At 43.8% G+C, this 12,556-nt stretch overlaps 2 protein-coding genes across 11 annotated transcripts in view; both read left to right on the top strand.

The window, feature by feature from the left end:
- Positions 1–12,556, top strand: part of cryz (crystallin, zeta (quinone reductase)) — a 1,066,321-nt gene that overhangs the window by 584,213 nt on the left and 469,552 nt on the right. The window lies entirely within an intron of this gene.
- The window catches only part of slc44a5b (solute carrier family 44 member 5b), a 412,477-nt gene that overhangs the window by 185,540 nt on the left and 214,381 nt on the right, over positions 1–12,556 (top strand). For all 9 annotated transcript variants that reach the window (XR_013579275.1, XM_078560642.1, XM_078560643.1 and 6 more), the window contains exon 4: positions 11,282–11,366. Coding sequence is in view for 8 of the 9 variants with exons in the window: in XM_078560642.1 (XP_078416768.1) it covers positions 11,282–11,366 (85 nt within the window). In the remaining variant the exon portion in view is untranslated. The remainder of the gene's footprint in view (positions 1–11,281; positions 11,367–12,556) is intronic.

Raw genomic sequence — 12,556 nt, 5'->3', positions numbered from 1 at the left:
TCTCTTCATATATGTGAAAAAGCATTAAAAGCGCAAGTGGAAGTGTCCACTCACCACCAAAGGTTGTTTGCAATTTTAACTGTTACAGATGATCTGAAGGATGAGTTCAATCATCTCTGGCCCCAAGCACATTTTATCCAAACTGTTTGAGACTTCGTTCAAAGCATCTGATAATATCCTTGGAGGTTGTTTTTAGCCACATCCTAGTCACAATGTTTGAGGCAACCCAAGGTCTCTGGAATTAAACACAGGAGAGAGTGGTGAAAATCCCTCTACTTCATCTTCATTAGAGTTCCAATGTTCATGAACAGCTGTGAGGACAGGGTTGGGGGGCAGAGGGTTAGTGAAACTGGATTCAAATCAGTCCAGATGAAAGGTTAGATCCAAATCTGGATGTCCCAATGCAATGGAGGACATCATAAAGGAGTGAAGGATGAAAAAGGCCATTTAGCCCAGAGGCATTGCTGTCTGCACACCAAACTGGGGGTATTTTTCTCTAGAAAAGATAAGGCTTAAATAGGGACCTTTAAATGATGGAGGGGTTTGGTTTTGATGTGTAGAATGAGGCAAAATGTTTCCTCTAGTGAGAGAGTCCAAAACACTGACTGCTCGTCAAATGTACGACTGGTGCATTGATTGTCAAGTGCTTTGGGTGATGAGGTTTCTTTGTATAGAGATCAGTTGATGCTATAGGCAGGGAGCCCAGGCAGAATAATATCACAGGCTGCAGCATTCATGGCCCAAGGAGGTCTATTCTCTTTCTGGATTTTTTTCCAACTGACTGCCCCCAATGCTATTGATTGTACTATATTTCCTGAGTGAATTCTCCCAGATTCACCCATTGTACAAAGAAATACTTGGTTAAAAAAAAACCTGTGTTCCACATAAGTTTTGTCTCATATGGATCACCCTTACATAAACTGTGTGATATGACACTCCCTAGAGTCATAAGAATATGAGAAATGGGAGCAGGAGTAGGCCATTTGGCCTCTCAGGCCTACTCTACCATTCAATTATAAATGAACTTCAATTTTCTGCCTGATCCCCATATCCCTTGATTCCCCTAGCGCCCAAAAATCTATCAACCTCAACCTTGCATATACTCAAAGATGATAAGCAAGGGGTGAAAGGTTATCAGGGGTAGGTGAGAACGTGGAGTTGAGGTTACAATCCGGATCAGCCATGATCTTATTGAATGGCGGAGCAGGCTCGAGGGGCCGAGTGGCCTCCTCCTGCTCCTAATTCATATGTTCGTCTGACTGAGCATCCACAACCCTCTAGGGTGGTGAATTCCAAAGATTGACAACCCTTTGAGCGAAGAAATTCCTCCTTGTCTCAGACCTAAAAGGTTGTCCCATTTTCCTGAGACTAGGGGCAGAATTTTACCCCGACGGGATTTTACCGACCCACCAAAGCCAATGGGCTTTTGATTGGCTCGCTGCATTTTATGGCCCTGTAAAATTCCACTGTGGGCCATTAGTTCTGGACTCTCCAGCCGGGGGCAGGGAAACATCCCCTGAGCATCGACCTTGTCAAACCCTCTCAGAATTTTATCCATTTCAATGAGATCACCTCTCGTTCTTCTAAACTCCAGAGAATGTAGGCCTAGGCTTCTCAGTGGAGAACAGAATCATGCAAGGTGTGTTATGCGACAGGCCAGTCATGATCTAATTGAACAGAACAAGCGGCTGAAAGCTTTCTCTAAGGTTCGGATCAGCCGTGGTCAAAGTGGATAGCAGGTTCAAGGGGCTGAATGGCCTGGTCCTGTTTTTGGGTTGCTTTAAAGGACAGAAATTTGCCTTTATGCTTCAGTAAAAGCAAGTGTTTATCTATTCACCAATATGTACAATCCCATCCACCATTGATGAAAGATGAAGGGCCTTTTGAAGTGTAACAACAGTTGTGGGGAACACAGCAATGAGTTTGCACAGATCCCACAAACAGTGATGTGATAATGACCAGATAACCTGTTTGTTGTCATTGATGGCTGAGTGATAAACATTCACCCTTCTGCAAATACTGGGCACGGGATAATTCACACCCACCTGAGAGGGTAGAGGGGGTTTCAACCTAACATCTCATCCAAAAGACACCATTTATGACAGTGTAGCACTGCCTCAGCACTGGCACTGGGGGGGTATTGGTTCAGATTTTGTGCTCCAGTCTCTGGGATTGGATTTGAGCCCATGACCTTCTGCCGTAGAGGTCAGAGTTCCATCCATACAGCCACAACTAACACAAAAACACTCCTCAAGTGAGACGCCAACGTAGGACAAAACCATAATTGTACAGCACAGAAACACCGAGTCTCACAAAGCTACCGCCTCACAAAATCAGGGAATATGACTGCATTAACTGAGACGGGTGACAGTAGAAAGTGCTGCATTAAGTAGTATAATGATGCTTGCTGTCTTTTGAAATCAGTTAAATAATATTCCAGCAGTGTTTAGAACATCATTGCTAATGGATACACATCAGAAATATTTTGTGAAAAGCCCTGTTAATAATCTCCGACATGCTTTAATGGTTTTTGCACTCAGAGTGTATATTCATTAGTGACTATCTGCCCAGTGCAGCAATCAACATTTCACAGCTCACAGGCTAATAACTCTCTTGTCTCTCCCCGCAGGTTAGCTTCTGCTCATCATCCTTTCATATCTGCATTTCATCATTCTTCCTCCTTAGGTTGAAGGTGACATAGATATAGGAATAAGCAAGATGCAAGGGTTTTTATAAAAAGTAAAGACTTGCATTTCTATAGCCCCCTTTCATAACCTCGGGCTGTTGCAAAGTGCTTTACAGCCAATGAATTCCTTTTTGAAGTGTAGTCATAGTTGTAATGGAAATGCAGCAGCCAATTTACGCACAGCAAGCTCCCACAAACAGCAATGTCACAATGACCAGATAACTCTGTTTTTTTGTGATGTTGATTGAGAGATAAACATTGGCCAGAACACGGGGGGAGAACTGTCTGCGAAACCAGTTTTAAACAAGCACTTTAAAATCCCAATCTCATTCCTGCTCAATTGAGGGGCTAGTAATTGGGGAACTGAAAAAGAAAATAGTCGCTCACAGCGAGAACTAAACCCATCAACAGACGACAAGGGATGTTTCTAATGAATGAGTGAAAGCAGCGTGGGAGGGGGGGAGAGAGAGAAAGAGAAAGTGAGAGAGGAAGAGAGAGCTGTTTACAACTTCAGGATATCCCGAAGTGTTTTACAGTCGATGAGATATTTTAGAAACACCAGGATAAAAGCAAGATACTGCAGATGCTGGAAATCTGAAATAAAAACAGAAACTGTTGGAAAACCTCAGCAGGTCTGACAGCGTCTGTGGAGAGAGGAACAGAGTTAATGTTTTGAGTCCGTATGACTCCGTAGGCTCTGAAGACGAGTCATACAGACTCGAAGCGTTAACTCTGTCTCTCTCTCCACAGATGCTGCCAGACCTTCCGGGTTTTTCCAGCATTTTCTGATTTCATTACTTTAGAAACACTGGGGAGAATTTTCCCATCGGTGAGCGGGGGGGTGGGGCCCGCTCGCCAATGCGTAAAATGACACGGGATGATGTCGGGTAGAACTCCTGACGTCACCCCGCGTCATTTCCATTTTCAGGTCAGCAGGAGGCGCAGCTGAGTCAGCTGTGCACCCGCCGACCTGTCAACGGCCTATTGAAGCCATTGAAAAATGAATTAAGGTCATTAATGGAGTGAAAGAGCGCACTCCCGGCTGAGGGAATCCACCCCCCCTCCCCCCCGCCCTCACAGGGAGCGCATCGCGCTTCCGTGCGGACATCACGCTGGGCGGGCCTTAATTGGCTCGTCCAAGTAAAATGCTGGATCGGAGGTACACCCGGCCACGCCCGCTCCCGCCCGCCCACGCCCGCTCCCGCCCGCCCACGCCCGTTCCCGCACTTCCCCCCCAAACGGGGGGGAGAATTTTTCCCGCTGTTGTACTGTGGGAACTGCAGTGATCAATTTGCATATAAATTTCCTTACAGGGCAATATGATAATGACCAGATACATCTGTTTGAGCGATTTTAGTTGAGGAATAAATATTGGAGCCAGGACAATGGGGAGGACTCCCCCTGCTTTTCTTTCAACAGTGGCCGCATCCACCTTGGCGATCTGGGCAGCTTCACGTTTCATCCAGGGAGTAGCATGTCTGATAGTGCAGTGTTCCCTCAGTAACCGCACTGGGAATGTCAGCCTGGAACATGCCCCTCCAAGCCTCTGAAATGCAGCCCCCGTCTCCTGACTCAGAGATGAGAGAGCTAGCGCCCAGCCACAGCTGACACAATATCATAGAGTGATTGTGCTGTCAAACAGCAAACTGACATTGTACAGCGTTTGTGAGTCAGCTTGGTGACATTTTAGCTTCGAGTCAGAGGTTGTGCCCCACTCTGGGTTATCTAACCTCAAATATCGGAGTTACAGTGCAGCTCTGAGGGCATTATCAGGGCTGCTAACCCACTGCTGAAAGGCCTCAGCTGCTTGTGCCCACATTAAAATATCTCTGGCAAAAGCAAAATGCTGCAGATGCTGAAAATCTGAAATGGCGACAAAAATACTGGAAATACTGAGCAACAGAGTTAACGTTTCAGACCAAGATGACCTTTTACCTGGTGAAACAGTTTCTGGTGTAAGGTGAGCTCAGCCTGAAACGTTAACTTTTATTTTGCTCCATAGTTGCTGCCCGAGCTGCTGAGTATTTGCAGCATTTTTTTGTTTTTATATTAAAATCCTGTGGAACTATTCAAAGAAAAGCTGAGACCTCTGTAAGTGCCCAGAGCAACTTTCTTCTGTTGACTCTCTCTTGAAATGATGACTTGCTCACACATCTTCATTGCTGCTTGTGGGGACCTTGCCATGTGTAAAATGGCTGCTGTATTCCCCAAAAGAGGCTGCACTCCAACAGGGTCATTAATTCGTTCCTTGCAAAGCGTTTCAGGATACCTCTTAATGACGTGATGAGGCACAGTATGTGTGAAAGCTCGGTCAGTTTGTTCTGTGATTTACACCTTGAGAAAGGACTGTCCTTTCACACTCCTTCACCTCATGTCACTTGCCGTTCTCCTCTGTGTGACTGTACAGACTGACTCACCTGGATTGGAACGGAAGATATGGAAGTTTAACCAGGTTCTGAACCGGTCTTCCAATGTAGTCCATGTCTTTTGGGAATCCTTTAGTTCTTCTTCTGTTAATCGTGATGTGTTCAGCCTGTGCAGACCTTCATTCCTAATCTCTAGACAGATTTTTATGACTTGCTTGCCTGGTTCAGACACGCCTGAATCGAGAAACCATAGCTCTGTACACTGTTTAAACATTTTGAATTCGGATAGTAGGTCAACTGCATCCCAAATAAAACGGGAATTTTGTGGGCATTGTGACAACTGTTAGTATCTAATAGGTTCTGTTGATGGATGTTAAATAGTCAGTAGTTTGAGGTAATAAGGTGAATGGGTGTTGGGTATTGGTTAGTTAATTATACTCAGATGTATATATAAAGAGTCAGCCAGCACTGGGGGGAGGGTGTTGGAGTGGAGAAGTAAGCTCGGTGGTGAGCAATAAACAATCTCTACCAAAGCATCTTAGTCTCAGTGTTTTCACAACCAGACTTGAGAATTCTCTGACATTGGTAGCAAGTGAAGATTGGAGACTAAGATTTACTTCCAGACAGAAGGTTAGAATTGGGCTTCATTTTTTTTTGAGAGAGAAGACTGTAGTTGAAGACTCTTTGAAGAAAATGACTGAAACCAGGTGTAAGGTGGCAGGGTATGATTTCCTCCCACTGTTTTGTGAAACAGAGCCTGAGGATCAATGGAAAAGTACAGTTGATATATGGTCATGGGTTACATCTCTACTGAAAAGAAAGCAAGGGGTAGCTCTGGCACTTCTTGCCAAGAGCAAAGTGTTGTTGGAACTTGGCGCGTTGGAACTGGACAGTGAAGAAGGTTTCGGCATTCTGTTAAATTGATATGAAAGATGACTTATTGAATATCTATGAGGCTTGGTTGGACTTTGATAAATTTAGAAAATTAGATGATTCTTCCATAAAAGAATACATCATGGAGTTTAACCAACTATATACCTGATTGCAGTGATTTTGCATGGAAACCCCTAAATCAATACATGCCTTTTGTAGTGACTGTAGCCTTAAGGAATGTAGTGATTGTAGCTTTAAGACTTATTGTACTGTTTGGTGTCATGTGTTTAGTGCAAATGAATCAGCCCTAAATGCAGTAAACCTTAGGGATGGAGTTTGTGTCTAGTTGTGGATCTTGATGGGAGCATGTAGCTGCTGCTGAAGCTCTGTAAATAAATTTCACTGTTTCTTATGGAAACCTGTCTGGGAAATGAAGTCTATTACACCTTTAAATCATTGGACTTGTGCTAGGATATCAAACATGGATGGGCTCTTGGTTTTACACAGTTGAGACATTATTGTATTATATTAAGGCCTATCATCTCTAGACAGAAGGTTAGAGGTATTAATGGCAGCTGGGGAGAAGAAGCAAATTATTATCAAATTACGCCGACAATTTGCATATCCCTCTGGCCATAGGTTAAAGATTCTATTAAAGGATGCAGGGGTACTGGATGAGGAATACACTAGACTTGTCGAGGATATTAGTGAAAAATGTGATAGTTGTAAAAGGTATAGGAGAATGCTATCGCGACCAGTAGCGAGAGATTTTAATGAAATCGTAGCGTTGGACCTCAAAGTATGTGAAAAAGAAAAAAATGTTTTTCTTCTATATCTTGTAGATGTAGTGACTACATTTAGTCTGGCAATGGTAATTTATAGGAAAGACAAAGTAATTATCGATAAGATAATAGAAAGATGGAAGGGAACAGGGCTGGGAGCACCAGCTAAATTCTTACTGGACACTGGAGGAGAATTTGTCAATGATAATTCAGGAGCGTGTGTGAAAATTTGAAAGTTGTGGTAATGCACACAGCAGCAGACAGTCCTTTCAGCACTGGGACATGTGAGAGACATCACGCTGTGATCGACAAAATGCTCTGAAAAGTTTTAACTGACCAACCGAATTGTAAATTGACAACTGCTCTAGCGTGGGCAGTACATGCAAAAAACACGCTTCAGATGGTTGGGGGCTATAGCCCCTGTCAATTAGTTAATGGCAGGAATCTGAAGATACCGTCAATAATGTGGGACCATCCCCCCTGCCGCTTTGGTGGGGATGATCATTAGTTCCATTTTTGCAGGACATTTGAATGCCGTGCAGGGAGGAGAGCATTTATTAAGGTAAAGGTTTCAGAAAAAAATCAGGAGAGCTTTGAGGTATCGAATTAGGCCACCAGGGATGAATTTTAAGCCCCGGGACATGACGTATTATGAAGGAGAAGGGCAGAAAGAGTGGAGAGGCCCAGGAAAAGTTATAGGCATTGATGGCAAAACAATAATCTTGCAAAGTGGTAACCAAACTGAGAGAGTACATTCCACGCGGCTCACTGGCATGGATTACACACCGACAGAACCTGAACAGAGGAAGGAAACTGAAGCTGCACCAGGCACTTTGCACACGTATATGCCGGACTTGTACGAACACCGGATTGTGGCAGATAACAGGCCAACTGAGAGTGGACCAAGTGATCGTGAAGATCAGGATAGGGCCATTTGTCATAAAGATCAACTATCAAAAGTTAGAACTAGGGTGGTGTATGTGCCAGAAGGGGTTAGTGAGTGGAGGGAAGCCACAGTAGGAAGAGCAGGAAAGACCACAGGAAAATACAAAAACTAGCTGAATGTACAAGACAAGGAGCAGAATATCAGATCTATGGATTGGCAGAAGGAAGTAAAAATGTGGAAAGCCAGGAAGTGTAGTGTAAGTTCAGGCAGTGGGCACAATAGTGATCACAACCCAAGTAAAAGATCAAGAACTTGTAAAAGGAAGTCTAGTCACAGGAGGGACTGGTCGTGTCATAGTCGCCCAGATAGGGACAGGAGATCTAATAGGGGACGTCGTTTAACAAGAGCAAGGACTAAAGAACAGGTGAGAGGAGCATCAGAAGAAGTAGGAGCCCCTACGATAGAGAAACTCTAGTGTTTACTAACAAGTTTGATGGTAAATTGGTAAAGGAGGCAAAACAAAAAGAACTCGACAATTGGGGAGAGTTTGGTGTTTACATGGAGGTGCCTGACAAAGGACAGCCAGTGTTGTCCCATAGATGGATATGTTCGGAGAAAGTACTTCCCAAAGGTATGTACAAAACTAAAGTCAGACTTGTAACTCGGGGATTTGAGAAACAACTGTGCAACCAGGAAGTTAGAGCAGAATTCCTAACACCAGGAAAAGCAAGTTTGAGGATTTTCCTCGTACTCTTAGCTACATATTCTTGGGAATGTAAATCTGTTGATGTCAAAGCAGCATTTTTGCAAGGGGAACAATTCCAAAGAGAAGAATTCTTAAAGCCTCCAAAAGAAGCAGGTGATATAGAGGGGAAATTATAGAGGCTGAACAAGGGTGTTTACGGGCTAATGGGTTTGGTATTTTTCAGTTAGGTCCATCCTACTAAAAGTTGGTTGTTTTCAGCTAAAAGCAGATCCAGAAATGTTTTATTGGAACGATGAAAGAAAGCTAGCAGGAATTCTCTTAATGCACGCAGGTGATTTCCTGTGCGGGGGGGATCTGCCACATTTGAGAAATTTTGTGACAGATAAAATTATAAAGGAATTCAAAATTGGAAGTCAGACTTCTGGAGCTTTTAAGTGCAAAGCTTTGGACATGAGGCAGACTGCGTGGGGAATTACCCTGACTCAACAGTCTTACCTAGAGAATGTTAATAGGATCCCGATAAATTGGGTCAAATTGTCACAAAAGGAAGACTCTATAGCCAAGGAAGAAGCAGATCAATTAAGAAGTTTAACTGGGCAATGAAGCTGCTTATGTGCACGAATGAGACCGGATGTGTGTTATGATGTGTTTGAATTGAGCACCATGCTGAAATACGCTACTGTTGGGGAAGTGCTAAAAGCAAACAAGACATTGAAGACATTCAGTTTAGAAGAGGTGTACACTCCGATTTCCAGACCAGGGCAACTCAGAAGGGATGAAATTACTCATTTTTGGTGAAGCCTCAGACGCTAACCTTCCCGATGGTTATTCGAGCACAGCAGGATCCCATTATATTTTTAGTGGGAAGAAACAGAAAATGTTGCCCATTAGTTTGGGAATCGAAGAAATTAGAGAGTCATTACAAGCACCTTAGCTGCAGAGACAATTGAGCTGGTGGAAGCGACAGATATGGCTGTGTATTTATCGAGTATTTTAAAAGAACTCCTATATCAGGGACAAAATGTGCCCATAGAATGTTACATAGATAACCGTTCACTCCGGGACAATGGCCACTTGACAAAGTATACGATGGAAAAGAGGTTGAGGATTGATCTCGCGATTATAAAAGAGATGCTGGATGGGAAGGAGATTTCCAAAAGAAAATGGACCAACGTAAATCATTATGTTGCTAGATTATTTCACAAAAAGAGCGACTTGTTGGATATCCTCAAAGGGGGACACCTTGCGTTACAATGGATTAGGAGAACAAGGACATTTTCATGTTGTAACCTTATTATTTTTTTTTCAAGTTTGGGGAGGGTGCAGTGGAGATGTTAAAGCTTCATTGTATAATAGGATAACACGTATTATCATTCTGTGTTTTTTACTCTTACAAATAGCTTTTGTTTGCTTATCAGTTTAACTTAAAGATAAGAGGGGAATCTGTTAGTATCTAATCGGTTATGTTAATGGTTGTTAAATTTTCAGTAGTTTAAGGTAATAAGGGTGTTGGGTATTGATTAGTTGATTTATACTCTGATGTGTATATAAAGAAGAGTCAGCCAGCACTGGGAGGATTGTGTGTGAGAAAAGTAAGCTCGGTGGTGAGCAATAAACAGTCTCTACAAAAGCGTCGCAGTCTCAGTACCTTCTTCACAACCAGATGTGGGAGTTTGCTCTGAAAATAATATCCCTGTGATGTTCCTTCTTTGATTAGTACCTGGGACGGGTGTCACTGTATCCGCTTTCAAATGCTTTTTCCAAAGCTCCACACATGAAGACTAGTTGTGGCAGGAATGCACCACAGAATAATGGCGTTTTTGGTTTTTTTTTCTCAATCTATTGTTTAGCAACTGCTGGAGGCGCCCATTATAATCCCAACCTCCTCTGGCCCGATTTTTATAACGTTTTTTTTTTGTTTGGCTCTCCCTCGCTCGCTATCGACCCAGCCAACATCCTGATCACTCACCTTTCCCGACTGAGCTAACCCGGTGCTGGTCCCCTCGATGGGTTGTCCCACTCATGGAACGGACAGGCTAGGCACTGCAATCTCACCATGACGGTTCCATCTGCTGACCAGCTGTTGATTTGAGCGCTAGCTCGGTGCTGTGTCTTCCAGGCGTTTCTTTGCAGTCACCTGCTGTGTTCTCGACACTCTCCGATGCCGTGACACCTTTGCAGCCTGACCAAAACATCAGAGGTTATCTCATGCCATGTAACATGATCTAAGGCCATGTTGTACCTGAATGTAATCTAGCTGCCAGGCCGTTTGATTATGGCTGAGCACTAGTCGTGTTTTCATAATGATATAAAGACACCAGTCACTCAGAGGGATTGGGCAAATATGTTGTGGGTCCATTTATTAAGACTAGGCACATGGGAACAGTTATACAAAGGTAGAAAGCTTGAAGACACCAGAGCTCTGTGTGTGTGCTCTGCTCAAAGCAAAAGGGGAACTTAGACTGGATCACATGACATGTTTTCCTTCTAGTGATGTCATGCTGCAAGCCCTTAAAGGCATATTACAACAACAAACAAACAGGTTGAGTATCAACCTGAAAATCCTTCCAACACACACCAATGGCAGGTGGTAAGAGCGGGAGAGATTCCTGGTCAGTCATGTGATGGAAAGGAGTTGGAGTCTCTACCTCCAGGCTACAACATGCATGTTGCCACAGCAACTTGGACTTCCTGAGTGATCTGTAACAAACCTGCAGCACAACGTTCCAGAAGTAGGAACCCAATTCAGATATTTCTATTCTCTGGCTGGAAGGGGGTGAAGGACCCCCCTGTTCCCTTCTTGGTTGGGAGGACGGTTGCTATGATCTGTCTGTGGCTGTGAGACTCTGGCCCACTGGGAAGGGTTTCATTGATGTGAAGAACAGTGTGGGGTCTGATGGCTTTAACATCACCAATCTTCAGGTTGGCTTTTCATGAGATGGAGAAATGTCAATTAACCTTTTGCATTTCTTTTGTTTACAGCTTGGGTCCATGGGGATCCCAGGAAAGTGGTGTATCCCACAGATAGTCGTGGCCAATTTTGTGGACAGAAGGGAACCGCCAATGAGTGAGTAAAGATTCCGTCTTTGAGCTATTTAGGGATTGTTTTTAGGGACTGTAGAGGATGGGGCAGGATCTTCCGGTTGGCGAGTGGGGGTGGGGCCCACTCGCCAATGTGTAATATGACGCGGGATGATGTCGGGTGGAACTCCCCATGTCACCCCGCGTCCTTTCCATTTTCAGGTCAGCAGGGGGCGCAGCCGAGTCAGCTGTGCGCCCGCCGACCTGTCAACGGCCTATTGAGGCCATTGAAAAACGAAGTAAGGTCATTAATGGACCCGCCTGGCGGGCTGCAGAAAAAGCATAAAACCTCATCCATGGGGGGGATGAGGTTTCACAAGGGTAATTAAATTTTTAATAAAGTTTCAATAAAAGTTATGGACATGTCCCAACTTATGTGACAATGTCACATGAGGGGATATGTCAGGAAACTTTTTCTATCATTTCTATTACAGGACGCGCGTGTGCGTGAAAGAGTGTATTCCCGGCTTAGGGAATTCCCCCCCCCATCCGCACAGGGAGGAACACTCAATGCCTGTGGCAAGGTACAATAAAGATAAAGAAGGCTGGTAAAATGTTGGCCTATAGCTCGAGGGGGCTGAAATACAATAGGATGGAAGTGATGTTACTGTTATATAAAGTTCTAGTCAAACTCCACCTGGACTAACTGTTCTGGGCAGTGTACCTCGGGTATATATATCACATATCAGCCTTGGAGGGACAGCGGTACAGATTCACCACAACAATACCACTGCTAAAAGAATTAAACTCTGAGGATCAATTTTATAGAATTGTATTCCCTTGAGTTTAAAAGATTAAACTGGGACCTAATTGTGAACTCTTTAATAGGATTTTAATAGTCATTTGATAGGGTCGTTAGAGAGAACCTATTTCCCCTGGTGGAAGAGTCCAGAACAAGGGGCCAGAACCTTAAAATTACAGCCACGTAATTCAGGGTTGATGTCAGGAAGCACTTCACACAAACAGGCGTGTAAATCTGGAACTCTCTCCCCCCAAAAAGTTGTTGAGGCTGAGGAGCAATTAAAATTTCAAAAAAGAGATCGATAGATTTTTGATAAGGGTATTGAGTGATATGGAGCAAAGCAAGTTGTTACTTATTTTTTTTCAGGGGATGTGGGTGTCGCTGGCATTTATTGCCCAAGCCTAATTTCCCTTGAAGTTGGTAGTGAGCTGCCT

This window comes from Cetorhinus maximus, chromosome 17 (genome assembly GCF_964194155.1).
Source record: "Cetorhinus maximus chromosome 17, sCetMax3.hap1.1, whole genome shotgun sequence".
NCBI classification, from domain to species: Eukaryota; Metazoa; Chordata; class Chondrichthyes; order Lamniformes; family Cetorhinidae; genus Cetorhinus; species Cetorhinus maximus.
Note: the sequence above shows the minus strand (reverse complement) of the source record. Positions and strands in the feature narration are given on the sequence as shown.